The sequence below is a fragment of the Cetorhinus maximus genome, chromosome 3 (assembly GCF_964194155.1).
Source record: "Cetorhinus maximus chromosome 3, sCetMax3.hap1.1, whole genome shotgun sequence".
NCBI lineage: Eukaryota > Metazoa > Chordata > Chondrichthyes > Lamniformes > Cetorhinidae > Cetorhinus > Cetorhinus maximus.
The window spans coordinates 183,129,485-183,149,077 of NC_135881.1; the positions used below are offsets into that span (position 1 = coordinate 183,129,485).

General features: G+C 38.7%; 1 protein-coding gene across 2 annotated transcripts in view; it reads right to left on the reverse strand.

Annotated features, from left to right (window-relative positions):
- Positions 1-2,647: 2,647 nt before the first annotated feature.
- marchf6 (membrane-associated ring finger (C3HC4) 6) overlaps positions 2,648-19,593 on the reverse strand; it is a 79,339-nt gene continuing 62,393 nt past the window's right edge. For both annotated transcript variants that reach the window (XM_078539368.1, XM_078539367.1), the window contains exons 18-26: positions 17,982-18,119; positions 16,034-16,238; positions 14,457-14,526; positions 12,733-12,914; positions 10,168-10,302; positions 8,156-8,245; positions 7,250-7,382; positions 6,495-6,630; positions 2,648-5,275 (exon numbers count right to left, since the gene is read on the reverse strand). In XM_078539368.1, the coding sequence (XP_078395494.1) occupies positions 5,191-5,275; positions 6,495-6,630; positions 7,250-7,382; positions 8,156-8,245; positions 10,168-10,302; positions 12,733-12,914; positions 14,457-14,526; positions 16,034-16,238; positions 17,982-18,119 (1,174 nt within the window). In that variant the 3' untranslated portion in view covers positions 2,648-5,190. The remainder of the gene's footprint in view (positions 5,276-6,494; positions 6,631-7,249; positions 7,383-8,155; positions 8,246-10,167; positions 10,303-12,732; positions 12,915-14,456; positions 14,527-16,033; positions 16,239-17,981; positions 18,120-19,593) is intronic.

Consider the following 19,593-nt stretch of genomic DNA (forward strand, 5'->3'; position numbering starts at 1 on the left):
CTGTTATAAAACAACAACAATGCTAGCTGCTTGCTCCTTCAAAGAGTATCTGCTCATGGCCTACTAACTCAGCAGAGATCAAGGACTGAATATAGGATCTTGCATCTGGTTTAAAAAAAAATCTTACATCGGATGTCGATGGTTCTTGAGGTATGGGTGTTGCTGGCAAGGATGGCAATTATTGTTCATCCCTAGGTTGCCTCGAGAAGATAATGGTGGCTTGCTTTCTTGAACCACTGCAGTCCTTGTGGAGAAGTTGCTCCTACAGTGTTGTCAGGTAGGGAGCTCTACAGTTTGCTTTTTAGATGAAGACAAACAAAAACAGTTTCTGAATACATTAAAAAAACATTTGATTTTGAATGGAGCAAGACCAGTTTACCAAAATCATTTTATAAAACAGGAAGCAGCCATATGCTTAAGAGTTCCTTACTTAAGACTCAGTCTTTACAGCACAGGTGGTCATTCAGCCCATCAAATACATGCTGACTCTTTGTACAGCAATCTAATCAGTCCTGTGGCTAATTTCCGATAAATGCCCACTCAAGTTTCCTTTTGAAACCATTCATTGTCTCTACTTCCACCACCCTAAAAGGCAGCACATCATTCCAGGTCATTACCACTTGCTCCATAAAATAATTTTTCCTTGCATCTTTTGGCCAAAACTGGTGTCCCCTAGTCCTGTATAATCAGCTAACAGAAATGGCTTTTCTTTGTCTACCTTATCTAACTCTATCATGATCTTGCACACTTCAATCAAATCTTCTCTCCATCTCCTTTACTTCAAGAAAAACAAGGCCAGCTTCTCCAGCCTAACTTTGTAGCTAAAATCCTTCATCGCTGGGAATATTCCGGCAAACCTCCTCTGCATCCTTTCAAGGGCCCTCATATTACTCCAAAAAAGTGGTTGATAGGTTTTTTGGAGTGGGGGAGGAGTAGAAGGTGAGGGTTTTACAATAGTCTCATTTATGTGCTGACTATAGCATTAATTTTAATACATGTTGCACATTTGTATTTTCAAAAGGCATTTGATAAGCACTGCATTGCTCGTAAAACTAAGGGAAATGGTGTCACTGTTGCAGTTGAGTAGGGGGTTTGCTAAACTGTAGAAAACAGAGGTGGTTAATAAGAGCATAAGAAACAAGAGCACTTGAGCCTGCTCCAACATGTGATACAATTGTGGCTGATGATCTGTCTCAACTCCACTTTCCTACATGCTCTCCAATGTCTTTCAGACGAGAAGATATGAATAGTGGTTAACAGGGCCTTTAGAAAGTTGGGGCTTGGGTAAAGGAACACCACTGAAATCTGCCGTCAGCAAAAACAGCAGACATAACTCAACAAAAGACAGTAAGCGATTCCAGGAGGACCTAGATCAGATGGAAAGACATTGAATGAAACAATGCTGAAAAACGGGATGCAATACATTTGGAGAATAAAAAGAAAAGAGATTAAATGGTATAACATTAAAAGAGCAGAAACACTTAGGGGTTCAAATGCACAAAATTTAGAAGTGATAAAAATTGATAGGCATTAAAAAAAAATCACACTATCTTACATTTTAAAATTAGGAGCACAAAAACAAAGTAATGCTGTCTTTAACCTACACAAACCACTAGTTAGGCCCAACTGGGAGTCACCCACTTCAAGAAAAATATCAGTAGAAATTTACTAAGATACCACCAGGAATGGCAGAATATATGAGCATAGATGAAAACGTGGAGCTCTTCTCACGAGATGAGGGTTTATGATGGGGTTAAGCAGGAAAAAACTGGTTCCTTTAATTGGTTAGCCAGAGAGAATGATGTATGAAAATCTCTCAGACTGATGGGTAAGGATAGGATAAATGTCCCCCCCACCGGACAGCGTTTTTAAAGACATACCATTTATTCAATGCGGGTTGATTTTAAGGGAAATCATTTACTAAATAAAACAATTTCCTTGAGACTATTCCATTAAAGTGATGTAAATGTGAACTTACCTGCAAAACAAGAAAGCCAGAGACAAAGAAGATTCAAGGTCATTGTGCTTGCTCTTGTCTTGACAAGAGCATCTGCTGTATGTATAACCAGCTTCCAACAAAACAAAAAACCTTTTAAATTCTTTTAACCTGTCCCTCCTAGGGCATAGAGATATAAACATGGCCATTTAGTATATTGGCCCTGCATTAATGCCAGCTCTTCAACTGTAGTCTCCTACCGTAATCCCATTCCTGCCCCAGAATTTTAAATCTAAATACACTCAAGGTGAAATGAACTCAATATTAATCAGTGAAGGTTATAAATACAGTACAATTTCTTCCACTGGACCAACCTAATGATCAGTTAATTTATAAAAATCACTTTCCCCTGGTTTAAGCTGAGTTAGTTAATTTAAGTCAGAACAGCAGTATATCCCTGGTGCATGGGATAATGAGTCAGGGTTGCTATTTGAGTGAACCAGTGACCTCTGCTGGAACTGCATAAGTAAGAATGCTACATTAAGTGTGCTCAGCTGAGATAGCCATAGTCAAATGGCACATCAATGGAGAGAGGCAAGGAGAGTAAAATCATGCAGAAAATTAGAGAAAAAGTCTATTAAATGGTCCAGTGACGTATCTTATTATGTACTGCAAAGTGGAGTGTAAATAGAGAAAGCAGCTACAACATAAGATCATAATATTAAATGTTTTATGACACCATCCTAAATGTCACCTTTGTAAATACAAAAGTTTTTCCAGAATAGTTTAATATCTGTATTAAATGTTAAAATAAAAAGTACATTTACAGTTGACTTCTCAGTATATCCCAGCAGAAATCACCTTCATTCCTGCACCAGTGCTGTGCTCTGCTTTCCTTTGATTTACTGGCAAAATAGGTCTAATCCAGAGACAAAATACCAACCAAGCAAATTTTCAGAGGTCAGGAGCATGTGCAAATGTTACATTGCAGATACATGCTTATTAGAAGCTGGCAAAATTATGGAAGCTAAAACAGTTCACCCCTCGCCCCTTAAATGCAGTGGTAACAGCTCCACACCTCACCTAACCATCCTAAATGCTATCACAAGGAAGAGCAATGAAGGCCAATATTTGCACTGACAATTATTTCAATTAGATTTATATTCATGCAGTTCTGAACTGAAAACGCATTGCCCATGATCAAGCAGGATGAGCAGTTTTGTGCAAGCAGCATAAGGGTGAATCTAATCTTTACTGCATGAATTCACTTTCCAATCATATACATCTTCAAAACAGGTTATGATGAAATCAGGAAACTGACATTCATATTAGGTCCTTAAGAAAAGAACAAGGTTCACAATGAAGAAGTCTGCTGAAAAAGTCAGGAGTTAGACCAATAGAGTACTGGATTGCTGACTGGAAAATTCAAATGATTCACAACGTTGGTTGATGCTTACACCTGGGCCTCTGACAGAGGTTGAACTTCAGCTCCAGCTGCTTAGACTAAAGTCTGTTTTGTCAAGGGAGATATGAAGAAAGGAAAGAAGTAATCCCTTCTCAAAAGGCTTGTTTTGCCTGCAGACACACAATTAAATGGCACAGATGACATCCTTTATGTGTATGTCTGAAGGCGTTGGGGGTAGGACACAGAGAAAGAGATGGCCGTTGTCCATATCCTGCATTAACTATAAATCTACAGAAATCAAAAGTTTGACTTAGCTAAAGTGAATTTAGATTAAGTCTTTTCAATGGACCATTTAATTTTTGAAATTTTAACTCTGGTCACTGTTGCAAGATTTCATTATAACTGGATACTTACTGCAGCTATACTGTAGGATATGGTTGCACACAAATGCAGTCATGAATGTAAAATATCAGCTGCATTATACAATATTTTTAATGAAAATAATTTATCATCTTTTGATAATATAACCCATTCTTGTACTAGCATCTGCAGTTAAAGTAAAGCTTGCATATCAAAGTACAGATTGTGTAAACATGCTACTTCTGCAGATTTTAAAAAATATATATAAAATATCAAAATAAGTAGGGATATAATCAAATTTAGGAAAATTGCATTAAGTGTCCAGGTTTAGCTAATAATATCAGTTTTCATCACCGAGCAGTAAATCATTTTTAAAAGTGATGCACTAACAAATCACTCTCAGCATATGTACTACCAATTAAGGGGAAAAGCACAAGTTCTACCTAGCTCTTATACACTTGGTCTTTTGTAAAATATACCACAGTCCACAATCAGCAGAGACAGTGTCATAATTGCTCAACATTGTTTCTGCAGAATATAAACTCACTGAACACTACAGATATTCATTCATAGTACTTGGCATTTACAGGGCAAAAAAAGGGCATGGCTACAAAATAGAATAAAATTTGGGCAGAAATCTGTCTAACTGAAGTGTAGACACCATGAAAACTAGGTGTTCTGACATTGCCTGAGCAACAAATCTAAATCTCAACCTTAACAATGTCCTTCACATTGCCGAAAGGACAGCAAATCAACCTGTTAAATCAAGGTACTGCAAAAGAGATCCCCAAAACTGAGATCAGAATTGCATTCTGCAGTTACATCAGTAACAGATATTATGCAGATTTTAAGAAAAAAAACATTGTTGCCAAAGGTTGCATCAAGTTACAAATAGCTTCTTTTGGGCCATATTATGGTATACTGGTATAGTGCACCTGTGGTCTTCAATACTATGGATTGCAAAGATTTTGTTCCAAGTAAATTTTACAATTGTCATATTAATTATGAATTCTGTGTGAAGGTAAAAAATCATATGGAGAGCTTCCATTGTTGCCATTCATTTGCAGTTTTGTTTTACTCTTCCCTGTTTAAAAGAGTTTATTTTTATTCCAGAGTATTAAAACACCAGCCAGTATGAACATTTCTAAAAAAAGTGAGCTCATGAAGTTTACAAACACATCCTCACTATATTGCCTCTGTGCCACCATCACTCCCAAAATGTAGGACAACAGTTCAAATAAAGTGATGACTACATTTAATAAATTAATATACATATTTTAAGATTTACAATGCACATTCATTTATCTTTAAGGGGCTCAATGTTCATTATATTTACACATATACAGTTATCAGAAAGCACTGGGAAGGAAAACAGGATGGTGTTGGGCTTTTCTTTTGCTGGATATTAGCAAAAATGCATGGGGGGGTGGTGAGAAGAGGGGGAAAAAAAAGAACACATAGGAGGGATGGCAGGGTCAGTTAACACCCACTACTCCTCAGAAGGTGACGCAGCTGTCATTGTTTGTTTACCCGTCCGTCGCTCATAGTTAACAAGCCGTTGACCAACGAGATACCTAGGTTTAAAAAAAAGGTACAAATACCATCACACAATGCACATATTTTGAATATTAAACTAACATCTAAGATGCATATTTCTGAAGACATTGTGGTAAAAATATTTAGCTGCATAATTCATTACTAAGTCAGCCAAACATGACATAAGCAAGCTTGTGGTGGTGTCATCAGCAAGACAGTCCAATGCAGAAATCCAGACCACCCCTTTACTTTCTACAACTGCTATATGTGCAGATTTCAAATTAGCGCTGTAGTTCTATTTTGTTTTTAAACAACTTTGTGCTTTTTACTAATACAAGATAAAAGCAAAGGAAGGTACATCCTACTTGATATGCAGATGAGATATTGGCACGAATTGTGATTGCTATCAAGGATAAAACCATTCCAGAAAAACAGACCAATCTTTCATTTATAATGAATGCCTTTGGATTCGTGGGAAACATCATCCATATCAGTTTCCAACAAACCAGTAATGACAATAAAGGAATGCAAACCCTTCTGTTGACATTATTGTGCACTGCAGATATACTGTCGTAGCGGCTTGGGCAGATCCTCTGCTCATTTCTCCATGTCTCATCATCCTGCACTTTCCTCTTCCTCTGCTTTAAGAGCCTCCCATTTTCAAATGAGTAATATGGCGGGGGAAAAGAATACATGAGGTGGTTTCCCACTGCCTTCCTCATGCACGTTTAAAGGAAACACAAGTCCTTTTCCCAAAGGATAATCTGCCCGTAATCAGGCGTTGTCCCTTGAGGTTTTAGCTCTTCTGCTATCACCACCAAAAACTCGCTGGCTCCGCCGATCGCCGTGGTTCATAACCCTGAGCGTGGCACCCTTAACTGGGATGACTCGCAAAAGAGGTAACCATCTGAGGTCTCAAATGACCCTCTGACCCTGAGATACAATGTTCATCACCAAAAATAAGAGCCTGTGAAAAGCTCATTGAAATTGTCACACATTATAAAAAATAGGTATAAATGAGTTAATGTTATCATTTAATCTCAAAGGTCAGATGAAATTTTTACTGTAGCTTAACTTTGGTCTACGTCATCATTAAAATTCCATTAATAGGCTCACATCTTTTAATTCCATCTCAGGTATCCACTAAACTACATAGGGATCTTTGATTGGACTGAAACTCAGGATGAGAAAAAGCATTAAAATGTTTTGCCATTTTTATTCTCCGGCACATGTTGAATTGTCCAGTAAAATACCTACTTGTCATTTTTAATATGCTCATAGAGGCGTTTGAACTGGCGGATTTGGAAGGAGAGGACTCCCATCAATATCACCACCATTAGAAGCAAAGGATAAATGCGACGCTGGACTAGATTCTGCATCTCAGTAGTTACTCCTGTATAGCAGTGGGGAACAAGGGGCAACAAATATCAAAATTTTTAGTGAAAATGTTGCACACATAAGCAAGTTGGAAGTAAACTTAGATTTATTCCTGGGGCTATGATGCTAAGTTTGAAGTAATAGCTTCTTTCCCCAGAAATTTTAATCATACATATTAATTCAGCTCTTTCAACATTCTTTCAAAGCCAAAACTGGCTGTTCTAGTGACAAGGTTAAATGATTAGAAGGTTAGCCTTCAGAACATTAGGTAAACAACTAGGTTATTTTATGAACTATTCATAAGGCTATAAATGTTTAGATAAAATGGACAACATACTTATACTATCTCATCTGGAGATGGCTTCAACTATTACAATTTCTACTGCTGGACAGATTTATCCAAGACAGTTGTGACTTTTCTAACACGATTTCTAACAACCTGTTGCGAGTTGGAGGAATTGTACTTAGAGGCTCCAACCTATACTATTTTTGAACTTTGGTATTTAACTACAGAGAAAATTCAGACAACCAGAACCATTCTGTCAGAATAGGTTGTCAAACAGCACTGTGCCATCAAATGGTCATTAGTTTGTTGAAATAAATAAGCAATCTCAAACAAATAATTCAGTACCTACCCAGTAGGGGTACAATGCCAGCAGCTATAACGTATGGCAGGCAGAGTGATAACAGCAGCACTGCAATAACTGGTGCTGCCAATTTGCAAATTATAAAATGCAAATCAATGTTTCGAATTCCATTTGCATAGACCTAAAAAAAATTTGGACAGTTTATGCCGATGTATAAATTCACACACAAGCAGCAATGCATTTTTTTTTAATATCTAGGTATGTAATTTGCTGGGGACATAAGTATGAAAATATATTAGTGCCAGACACAAAGTGGTATGTGAGACTCAGAGGTAATTAATTGGCAACACTTGATTTCCTAATCTCAGTCAGAGAGGGGGTTGTAGTGTTGAGCAATAAAACATTAAAATCAGAAGGCACTAAAACTGCTACTGCAAACCCGTTATTGCTGTTTGTAAAGTGAAACCAGCCAATGACTTGGGGATAGTCTAGCATTCCTGGACCTCTCATGAAGGGTTTGTATATGATGTCCTGAAATCAAAGGAGGGCATGAGGAGTGCCCAATAACAATACATGTGCACAAATACATATTCTGCAATAATAAGACAGTGCGTGACCTGTACATTTCCTTGTCACTGCAATGATGACCTACATCTTAACATATTAAACCAACTTACAAACATTGCCAAAAATGTTAAACAAAGAATTAAACACAAAACTCCTTCGGTGTCAAATAATAACACTGCATGACTGTCTTTCCTTTCATCAACAGGGTCCCCTGAGTTTTATTTTACCACTTGCAACTCATACTTTCAGATCAGTGTCAGCAGTTTAGCTGCAATTGTAACAATGTAATCAATTATTGATCTGGAAAATAATTTAACATTGATATTAACATAGCAATGTATTTCCTCCACACTTCCTATACATATATTTTTTTAAGGAGATTTTTACCTGTTCGATAACAGTTTTCAGCCACCACTGTGGTCCCATCAGTGTTATAGCAGCTATTATTTTGGCATGGAGAACACCGAGAGCCCAGTCCTATCAAAAATGGAAACATCAACATCAAAAAGTGAAGCAGGAGGTTATGTACTAAATTACAATGGTCTGCTGTTTTTCCAAATGGGGTTCATCTTCAAAACCCGAGAATGACCCAAATCACAGTACACACTGGATTAAGTTCCCTTGAAGGCAGTAACCAAGAGGCATAATTAACTGAAGCCTCAGATGCAGGTTTGCCATTTCTACTTATGTAAATAACTAAATGGTTATATGAATTTACATACAGAAGTGTTGTTTACCCAATACAGGATCATCCCAGGTTTGATCCAATTCTGTGGTCAGTTAACCCATCATAGAGATAATTTGCTTCGGCGCCCCTAGGCTATAGAGGGAAGATATATAATATATAAAAGCATAATCGGTCAGGGTTTTTGTTTGTTACTCAGTGACTTGTAACAGAAAGTTTGCATGTGCAGATGCCACAAGGACTGCATAGGGCTTTGCTGTGACACTCTGTCCTCCACAGACAAATAGCCTATGGTACTTATCACCTAAGGGGTGACTTATTGGACAGAAATTATTAATGGCAACCCAAAAGGAGTGCTGGCAGCGGTTGGGGATATGAACAACAGTTGACAGGTGCAAATTCAACATTTAGCCCCTGGTGCAACATTGGAACATTTTGTACTAGAAAAGGTCCTGGAAGTTTGATGTACCCTTGAAAAGGTTCCCAAACATTTTAGCTTGACTCAAGTGGTAGCAGTCTAGGCTGCCCAGTGCTCTACCTCGTCAGAGGTGTGCATCTTTCAGGTGAGATATTAAATGGAGACTCCCTCTGATTGTTTGGTTGAATGTGAAAGCACCATGGAATCGATCAGAAAAACGGAGTTCGCCCAGTGTTCCTTTCCATTCTTCTCTTAATCGCAACTAGAAATAGGTGAACTGGAATGTGACTGCAGGTTCTCTGAAAAATAACTCTGGAAAACTAGATACTGTATTTGCTACAGCAACTGGCCAAAAGTAATCCACTGGTTGAAAAATGCTCTGGGATCAGGCTGTGGACCACTCTAGAGCATCGCGAAGATGTAAGGCAACAAGTAAATGCAAGTTCTTCTTTTCCAATTCTGCACTTTCCATCCAAAGTTATTTCTTATGTAAGGATCCCAGGAACTGACTCAGGTGGTGTGCCAGAGGCTCCCAGGACGACTTGCCTACCAACTTTTTTCCTCCTTGTGAAACAACAGGCATGAGTCAAATTATTGATTATCTAATGAGTTTTTTTCTAAATAGTAGTTCAAGGAATTCTTCTTTCTCATTTGGTCCAGAGTTGGATATGCCTAAGATGGGTGTGATGATTTTTAACAAAAATTCCAAACTACAGTAGCAGCAAACTATAGTCATGAAACAATTAAAACTATACATCCAGGGTCACTGAAAATTCCAAGCACTATTCACTTAATGGAGTCACTAATGTATGGGGCATGGGTTACAGTAACAGATTTCCCTGCTTGCACCATCAAATAGTATGGAAACATGGAGAGTAATTCTTGCCATGACTTTCCCATAGTGAATCAAACCTTGCATTTACATAGCACCATTTATAACCTCAATGTCCCAAAGTGTTTTATAATAAGCTAAGTACCTTTGAAATCCTCAGTGTTGTAGGAAATTGTGTCAGTTATTTTCAAGGTCCCAAAAACAGCCACAAATGGCCACAGACTCTCAATAAGATTGCTTTGCTTTAGTGAAAATCCAAAGTATTTGTCAGTTATGGAAACAAGGTCCTATAAGTTTCCACCCTGGTTTTAGGATCTTACATATCTAATGAAGATATAATCTGATGTCAGTTTACTGATAACATAATTTGATTTACTTCCATAGTTTCTTTGGAATGTATTTGGTGAGGTATGCGTGCTACGTAGGCAACGTGTTGAAAAAGGTACTTAAAGCTAGTCACATACCTGCCATGGGTAAAAGAGTGGTGTCTGATCCAGAGGTACCCTTAAAGGAGCTACAATAACTAGTTCAAACAAGAGTCCCAAAAGAAGAGGAACCATTCCAGCCAGCAGCAAAGCCACTACCAATGTTTTCACTATCTGTGGAGAAAAGAAAGCAAAACCATTCATGCATATTCAGTTACATTCTTCTTAAATAGTCAGCTATAAATATTAAAAATAAATAGGTCAGTAAGTGTGCCAGGTTTAATTAAAAGTAATGTTCTCTAAGTAGTATTGGGTCATTTTTTTTTGCTTGCATGTGCACACAATGTGACACAGCAACATTTTCAGTTTTGAGGTGTCACTGTGAAAATCCTCAACTTTTCAGCCCCTTCATCCCAAAAGAAGTTTGCTGGACACTTTTTGATAAAGACAATGGAGACTAAAATACAAGATTGATACGTTAGGTCTTAACATATATATTAAACCTCTTTTTTCCCTTTAATATAAACCAAGATGATCATCATCTCCAAGTTCACCTCCAAGGAACACATTATGCCAACTTGGCCATATCAATGTTTCTTAACCGGTGCTGGGTCGACATTTTGGAAATTACCAAACACCACTGCTACAAGGACTGCAGCAGTTCCAGAAAGTCTATCACCTTTTCATGGGAACTAAGGATGGGCAATAAATAATGCTTTCACAGCATTACACACTTCCCCAAAACAACAAAAAAGTACTGGGAGCAATTTTGAGTTCCAACAGGGTGTGTCTGGCTGGCTGAAGCAAATATTCAACTGCTTGGAAAATAACTTCTGTTGAATCAGTTCTACTGCCTGAAGAACCCTTCTTACAACCAATTGTACAACTGATTTATCTCATAAGTTGAGCGCTGCAACACCTTTTAAACACTAAAATGTATACCAGATTGCCATATCAACTTCAACTGTGCTTTGCATATAATTTTTTGAAGGATTGTAGATCATTGCACAGATTACTCCAAAGTTACATATTGGGAACATCTAAAAGTGCTTCAATTCTACTGCCATTACAACAAGACAATCTATTTGCAGGCCAGATATTAAATAGTTTTGAAAAATATAAAGCGTTTATTCATACCTTGGTACCAATTTTTGCACTATTGTTTTGTATCATGTAACCAAAACATGGCGTTCACAGGAAAGGGCATCCACAAAATTCAATACTCATTCCAAAAAACAGACATGACAGCAATTTTCTCTACTTTGTGCATTGCACAGGATATTCACTTTCTCATCTTATGAAACGTGCTACAATACAAGACAGTATGAACAATGCAGAAATGACTGCAAAGTGAGGAAATTCTAAAATTTGCTTTTCAGGAAAGGCATCACTACAGCTGTCCTGAACTATGAGCAACAGCAACTCGTAATTTTACTTATTTTTGTTCGTGGGATGTGGATGCTGATGGCAAGGTCAGCAGTAATTACCCATCCCCAATTGCCCTTGGGAGGGTAGTGGTGAGCCGCTTTCTTGAACTGCTGCTGTCCATGTGGTACACCCACAATATTGTTAGCGAGGGAGTCCCAAGATTTTGATCCAGCTACAGTGAAAAACGGCGACATATTTCCAAGTTAGGATGGTCTATGACTTGGAGGTAATGGTATTCCCATGTGCTGCTGCTCTTGTTCTCGGTAGTAGAGGTAGCTGTTAGCGGGGTGCTATTGAAGGAGCTTTGGTGAGTTGCTGCAGTGCATCTTGTAGATGGTACTCCTCACTGCCTTTATGCATTGGTGATGGAGGGTGTGGATCGGTGGCGGAGGGAGTGAATGTTTAAGGTGGTGGGTGGGGTGCCCATATGTGGCCTGCTTTGTCCTGGATGGTGTAAGGTCGAGTGTGTTAAGGGAGCTACTCTCATCCACACAAGCGGAGAGCATTCTACTACAATCCTGACTCATGTCTTGTAGATGGCGGACATGTTTTGGGGAGTCAGATGGCGAACATGTTTTGGGAAGTCAGATGGCGAGTTACTCATCACAGAATTTCCAGCCTCTGACCTGCACTGGAAGCCATTTCAATAAGAGCATAACATGTTTAGTCTACATGTCCCCTCCCCCGCCACCACGACACACGTCTGTGACTGCAGCAATGAATTATGCCATCAATTTAGATTTCACCTGGCACTTAAAAAAAGGCTGTAAAAATTCAAAGAATGACATAAAAAGCCAATATAAAAGCAAAATACTGCGGATGCTGGAAATCTGAAACAAAAATAGAAAATGCTGGAAAAACTCAGCATATCTAACAGTATCTGTGGAGAGAGAAACAGAGTTAATGTTTTGAGTCCTTATGACTCTTCTTCAGAGCCTGACATACCCTGACAACATGAAGATTAATTATGTAAACTATGACAATTTTTATAAAAATTGTCACTTTTGAGATATTAAATTTAACATATTATTTATAAAAATTCCTTCTGATTTCCAAGCTACACACCATTGATACTTCTTCAATTACAGCAATAGTTATTGTTCCACTGTACTAAATGTCACCTGAATATGTAATTATTAAAAAAAAACACTAAATTCAGCAGCTGAAGTGACTCACCATGAGGGACCATTCCTTTAGTTTCTGAAAAATAACATCTCGCCCTTGTGGCATCCATGCTGCCAGAACTGTAATTGCTCGGATAGTCAACCAGCAGATATATAATCCACAGGCGGCTGTATAAAGCTCGTGGATTTTGGCACTCCCAGTCCAAAATGACATAAGCCAACGACCTGCTGAAACTGGGCACAATATAAGGAGGTTGTGACTGCTTGACTGAAAAATGTAACACAAAAGCATGGTCAAAAATTAACTCATATCAAGGTAGAAATAGTTCCATCTGAAGATAAAGCCCATGTTAATCTAAATACTGAAAGATTCATCCGGGGCTTTTAAAGCCCAAACCTTTGGTAGCTCAATTCACCCAGCCGAGTACCCACATCCTGAATGCCTTAAAATGTCCTTCATTCCACTTTGCCTTTGAGATAATTTTAAACATGCATTAACAATATTGAGCAAAGCTAAAGTGTTACAATTTATCCTGAATTAATATCTTCGGTTCATCTGATCTCTACCACCTTAATACTCCATTTTATACCCCAGTGAGGTCTGTTCTTACCCACTTACTTCCCAAAGCTTAAACTTCTTTAATCTTTCCTCATAGCCTTTTATACATACACCCATTCTTGTTGCTCTTCTGTCTATTTCTAACGCATCTCTGTCTATTTCTAATGTATCTATATTCTTTTTGGTGGAGTGACACGCACACACTGAAATTCAAATTCTTGAAGAACTACTGCACTTATTAGCATCTACTCAAGCACTTGTCAGGAACTTGAAACCCATGCTGTAATAGGTGGCCAAGAGATTAAAGATCCATAACTTCCAATCTCTGGGGTGTCACGCCTGGGAGGTATGCCAAAGATGCACTGGACGGCTCTCATGGATGTCCCCACATAAGGATTACATGGCAATTGCCCGGGCAGTTCAAACTTCTGTTCAAACCTGCACTGGGAACCATCTGATTTAAAATCACAGTCTTTGGATGGTTCCGACTGTCTTACAGGAATAGCTACCCAGGAAAAACTGGAAGAATTAAAACCACTTCTAGCTCCTGGATAACTATAGTACTGACCACCCCATCCCCAGCCAAATGCTGCCCCCACCCCCCCAAACCTCTACCCCCATCAGAACGCCGTCGCCTCCCCCCCACCTCCCAATCAAAATGCCACCCCCTCCCCACTATCCTACTCACCTCCCACCCCCTACTGGCCATCCTGCAACCCCCCAACTCCCATTGAACATCCTACACTCCACCCAGCCCCACTAATCCTACCCACTTATCTTCTCTCTGGCTGGGCCCTTTAAACCTACCTACTTTATGGCAGTAGTGCTTCCTTTACCCCGACTCTACTGCATTCAACTGAAAGGATTCCTGAACAGCTGCACTGTACTATTCTCACTTGGCCCAAGTCAGGTCAGGCGTGAAAGGTGCAGCTGCATTTTAGTTTAAGTAAATAGAAGCGGAATAGCAATCTGTGATTGCTACTCTGAGAGAGTTCGGGTCCAATAACAAATTATATACGATGGTTATTCATTGCTCCCTGATCTTCACAACCCTCAATACATACATACCCACCAAATGTTTATATATACTATATACTCACATATATAAAGACAATCAGGGAAAAATTCATATTCAGAAAATAGTTGAGGTTTACATGATAAAATGCAACTATGCTTGTAAAAGGGGTTAGAAAATTTGGGATTAGATGTTCACGTACCTGGTAATGTGAGACAGATGAGACTGGCAATCAACAACGTCACACACATGAAAATTACCAACAACAGAATCTAGTTGAAATAAAGAACAACTTTGAGTCACTGAAATACATGCTGAAACTAATATAACCATTTCATTCCAAGTCAAAGAACGTACTTGCAAAGTACTTTGATGGTATACGGCTGGTTTGAAAGCAAACTATTGTCATTAGAACTGCTAAGTGTATGTACCATTGCAACTTTAAATGTGGAGGATAGGTTCAGTTTCCAGTGATAGTTTACTGCCACGAAACATAAATCACAATTCAGTTATTAGAGTAGTGCTTCTGCTTTGGCTGCAATCGGGAAATTGCACCAGTTAGGTTACAGTTCAAGTGTCCGATAAAAATTACTTGCACAATCATATCACAAATGCAAAATCTCCTATGTAACAGCACAATCAAGCAATGAAATAGATGAATCATGTCTATTCTTCTTTCCATTGAGAAGCATTCATTAATGTATTTAAGAGTGATAACCTGTTTCAGGTTTATGAATACAACTGAAAATGGTTTTGATCACAAAACATAAGCTTTTTTTAAATTAGTGCCCAGTCCACCACCCGATTAACTTTATTTGAAATCACGGAAAATAACCTACAAAAGCTATAATGAACCAGTTACCACTTTCATTGGCATCCATTAGTCAGTTAGGAAATTAAGTATGGTTAGTGTCCAGATGCATGTAAGAAAATTACAGCCACCACTGAACAGTGGAATTGTGCAATATTAACCAGAGGGCATAGTCAGTTTTGTGGCTGAGGCTTGGCTCGGCAAATTGAACCTTGAGCTAATGTAAAAGATTGCTGGAAAACATGAATATGTTAATGTTTCGAGTCCAATATGATTCTTCTTCTAAAGAGCCATATTAGACTTGAAACATTAACTCTGTTTCTCTCTCCACAGATGCTGCTGAGTTTTTCCAGCATTTTCACTTTTTATTCCAGATTTCCAGCACCCACTGTATTTTGCTTTAATTTTTGAAAGTCAAGTGGTTGTGTGTGTAATATACTTGCATTTAAAATTCTATTCTTTCGAGCTGGTTTGGCCATTTCTTCCCAGGTTGCACTGTATTAGCAGGATAAATGAGCAAAAACTCTATTCCCAATATTTCTTTGCCCCAAATCATTTCCAGCTCATTCTATATATAGTTATACAAGTTACTAAAATCCAAGGTTCGAGGATTTCCCCCATTGTGTACACAACTCACTACAAACAGCAATTTTTTACAAATGAATTTTTGACTTGATTATACTTAATACAGAGGTAATTATCTTGTCTTATCAGGCTTTGGACAGGTACCATGTTTAGAATTTCCCCAAATGAATTGCTGCTCCAGTAATTTTGCAAGTAGATAAGATGAGCTTTGAGCAGCACTACCTATCTGTCCCTTTTTTCTTTAAAGAAAAATGGAATATGTCCTTAAAATTATGATTTTGCACCATCCAACACACGCAAAAAACTTACACTCATGCTTCATAAAGAGTTTCAACTATAATTTTAAAAAAAAGCCTGCACTGAAAATTTTAAAAAGTACCTACCCTAAGAGGAAACTGTAAAGGTTTACGATAAGGTTGAAAGCCCACAGGCCCACCCTGTTGCAGTATGGCCTGGTGGGCTGCGTGAAGTCCTTCTCCTACTACAGGAATGGCATTGTTATTACGAGCCTGCTGGTTATTATTTGCCTGCTGGTTGGCATTGTTCTCATTTTCTTCCTGGTCTCCGAGCAAATATGAATGGAGGTCCCTGCCAGCATGAAAAAAATGCGTTGATAAACAATGAAATCAACAGTTTTATGTAGTAAGAACAGAAAATGCTGGAAAAACTCAGCACGTCTGACAGCATTTGTGGAGAGAGAAACAGAGGTAACGTTTCAAGTCTGTACGACTCTTCAGAGCTAAAGAAAAGTAGAAATGCGATGGGATTTATACTGTTTAAGGGGGTTGGGCAGGTAAAAGCAGGATAGAAGGTCAGCGATAGGTGGGAACTAAGGAGGGATTGACAAAAATGCCATGGATACAAGGCAAAGGGAGTGCTAATGGTAGCGGTGAAGGCTAAAAAAGGTGCTGATAGTGGCATAAAGGTAAGAAAGCTGAATGTGTTAATAGCAGAACAAGGGTCAGCACTCTGTGAAACAACATGGAACAAGTGAGACGGCCCTTAATTCCGTCACATTTCTACTTCTCTTTAGCTCTGAAGAGTGTGGACTTGAAATGTTAACTCGGTTTCTCTCTCCACAGATGCTGTCAGGCCTGCTGAGTTTTCCCAGCATTTTCTGCTTTTATTTCATATTCCCACATCCGCAGTATTTTGCTTTTATCTTAAGAGTTTTATGTAACCTGTCCTGTAGTGGACTGGTTTACTCAGCACAATGTAATGGTAGCATTCATTCTGCTGAATTTATTTTGAAAGATGTCTATCAGTGATAGCAAAGATCAATCAGAACTTCCACATTTGGACAGTCTACAGCAAAAATAAGCCATGAGTGATACTGCTCCTCTGAAACTGACAACAACTTCTGGACTTCCACATTTAACTGCACATGCTGATTCCAGAAGCTGCTGTCAGTAATTCTATGGCCCAGATAATCCACAGGGCTGCAATTATCGTCAGATTTCCGCTCCGCTCAAATGTTTCCACTTATACACTCAGTCTTGCTGCAAAAATCCTCAAAGTTAAACCTTGTTGCGTGAGGTGTAACTGGGTTTTTAACAGTATACCAAGCTCATAATTACTTCTAAACAGCCTCACCAGCCCATAAAAAGTAATTCTATATTTGTTGAATGTCAAGTTTCTCCAATATGGTAAGAAATTCGCATTTAAAAAATATTTTTCAGAAATTTATAATTAATTTCAACCTAGTGTCATATGTATACCCCAAACGTTTATTTTGCTATCTGCAGTATTTAAAATTAAAAGTGAAGGAACACTGCTGTTTTTACTTCCTTGTTTGTTGTCTGCAAGAGCACTTTAAAGTTATTAGCTGCTTACCCTGCTTGGTGACATCACTGCTGCTGAATGCAAGGAAATCCCCTTAACTTACTGCCAGATTCAAACTGATGTTGTGAAAGGGGAAATCTGTGCCATTGATTGCTAGATCAAAGTGAGCAGCGTTCTGTGAGCACATCAGCAAGCATGTTATTTCGCTGCTGATTGCAAAATACAGCCATTATACACAGGCTATGTAGACCAAATCTATTTAACCTAATTTCTCTAAGCAGATGGCAAGCTTCCTTCAGTCTTGAGATTGATATGTTAGGTTTGGTATCACTTGGAGTAAATTTTTCAATCTTAAAAAGAATTGGTTACAAGGTATCACTAACTTTACAGGGCTCGTTAAATTATAGTGGCTAACTCTCTACTACTAACTGCATGTTCCAAAGTACTTAAATCTGTCCCTACATGCATCTTTTATATCGTGGGATTGATATCCAGGTTCAGTTCTTACCTATTGCTAATTATCAAACAGAAGGTTGAAGAATTACTTACAACAAATACCCAGCTGTGACAGTCCAAGCTCGGACCAGGCCCTTCAACCATTGCCGGGTGTGTCCCTGCTCCAGTAAGGCTGGCAATACAACCTGCAGTAACAGAAGCTCCAGAGAGAGCTCACTGACTGGAGCATCACTACAGAAAAAAACAGAAAAACAGATTCCAAACTGTTGATGCATGTTGTTTAACAGGATTAGACAATAGAGAACATAAAAAAGTAGAATTCTTTCCTGATCAGCTTTATATCCAAGAACTGCCATTTTCTCCTTTGGAATTTTCCCTTCTCTTCAGGGAACGGGGTTTCAAGCTATAGGACCTTTCCCTGAAAACCAGGAGACCTATTGCATCTATTGCAACAGGTCAATTCCTCATATGTGAATATAGACAGCAAGAACTGGTAGGTTGCTCCAATCACAGCACTCATTACAGGTGAGTCCAATTCAGTGTCCATTAATGCTATTCACTGTGCATTTGTCAATCAGGGGGAGCAACACAATTATTTTCATCAACCTGGGCCCAAGTTGCAATGGCTCTAGCTAAACTGGCTAACTCAACACAGGCTGGAACCCACTGGGTCAGTGGAAGTGGGATGCAAAGAGGAAAACTCACACTGGGTGTAAGTCTGTTCTGCATTTTGGTTCTGCTTTTTCTAGTGCTTGTTAAAAAGCACACTGCAGTGTCTGGGCAACAGGGACCCATCATAAATGGAAAGGCATACAAGAAAGCAAATAATTAAATTATATGCAGATTTCATAGCACACCAATGTAAACACTATCAATATTTACCAAACAGGTGAGGGCATGCAGAAACAGCAGCAGTAAGAATTGAGCAAGTTTTTAAAAAAGTGTTTGAAAACGGTTTCACTGTGCTTTGTATTGCATTCAATGAGTGTCTCACAAGTTTGCATTATGCAAGATATGCAAACAGAGCTACAGCAGTACAATGGAGGGGTGGCAAGCAGAGGCCAGGTAAAGAAATCTGGAATGAAAACCTTGTCTAGCATGCCTCCAAGCAGCTACCTCAGGATGACACTGCCAGCAGCTGGGCAGCAGATCACCTAACCCACTCCCAGGCAAAGTATAGTCTGCGATTTGTTGAAGCATAAATCACTCCAGAGTGAGATGTTTAGCTGAAGTCCAGTGTGCTCTCTTAGATGAATGTAAATGGTCCCATGGCACTGTGAACAGCAGGGACATTCTCCCTGGTATCTTGGTCAATATTTACCTCTTAACCAACATCACTAAGACTATCAGATTATTATATTGCTGTTGGTGTGTCCTTACTGAGTGCAAATTGACTGTCATGCTTCTTACATTAGAAAAGTGCTTCACTGGCTGGAAAGCACTATGAGATGTCCCAAGGTCATGAAATATGCTATGTGAATGCAAGCTTTTTGTTTCTCTTATACTTTTCAGAATACAAAATATTTCTCAGGAATTCAAGACAATCAGAAGTTTATCAAGGAAAAGTGTCAAACCTTGGCAGTCTCATTTTCACAAGTGATACTAGCTACCCACACATTAATCGAAAATAACAATGTCCTGGACGTGTAAAGGACTGACAGACTAAGAACTTTTTCCCAACACCAAAACATCAGACCTCAGATTC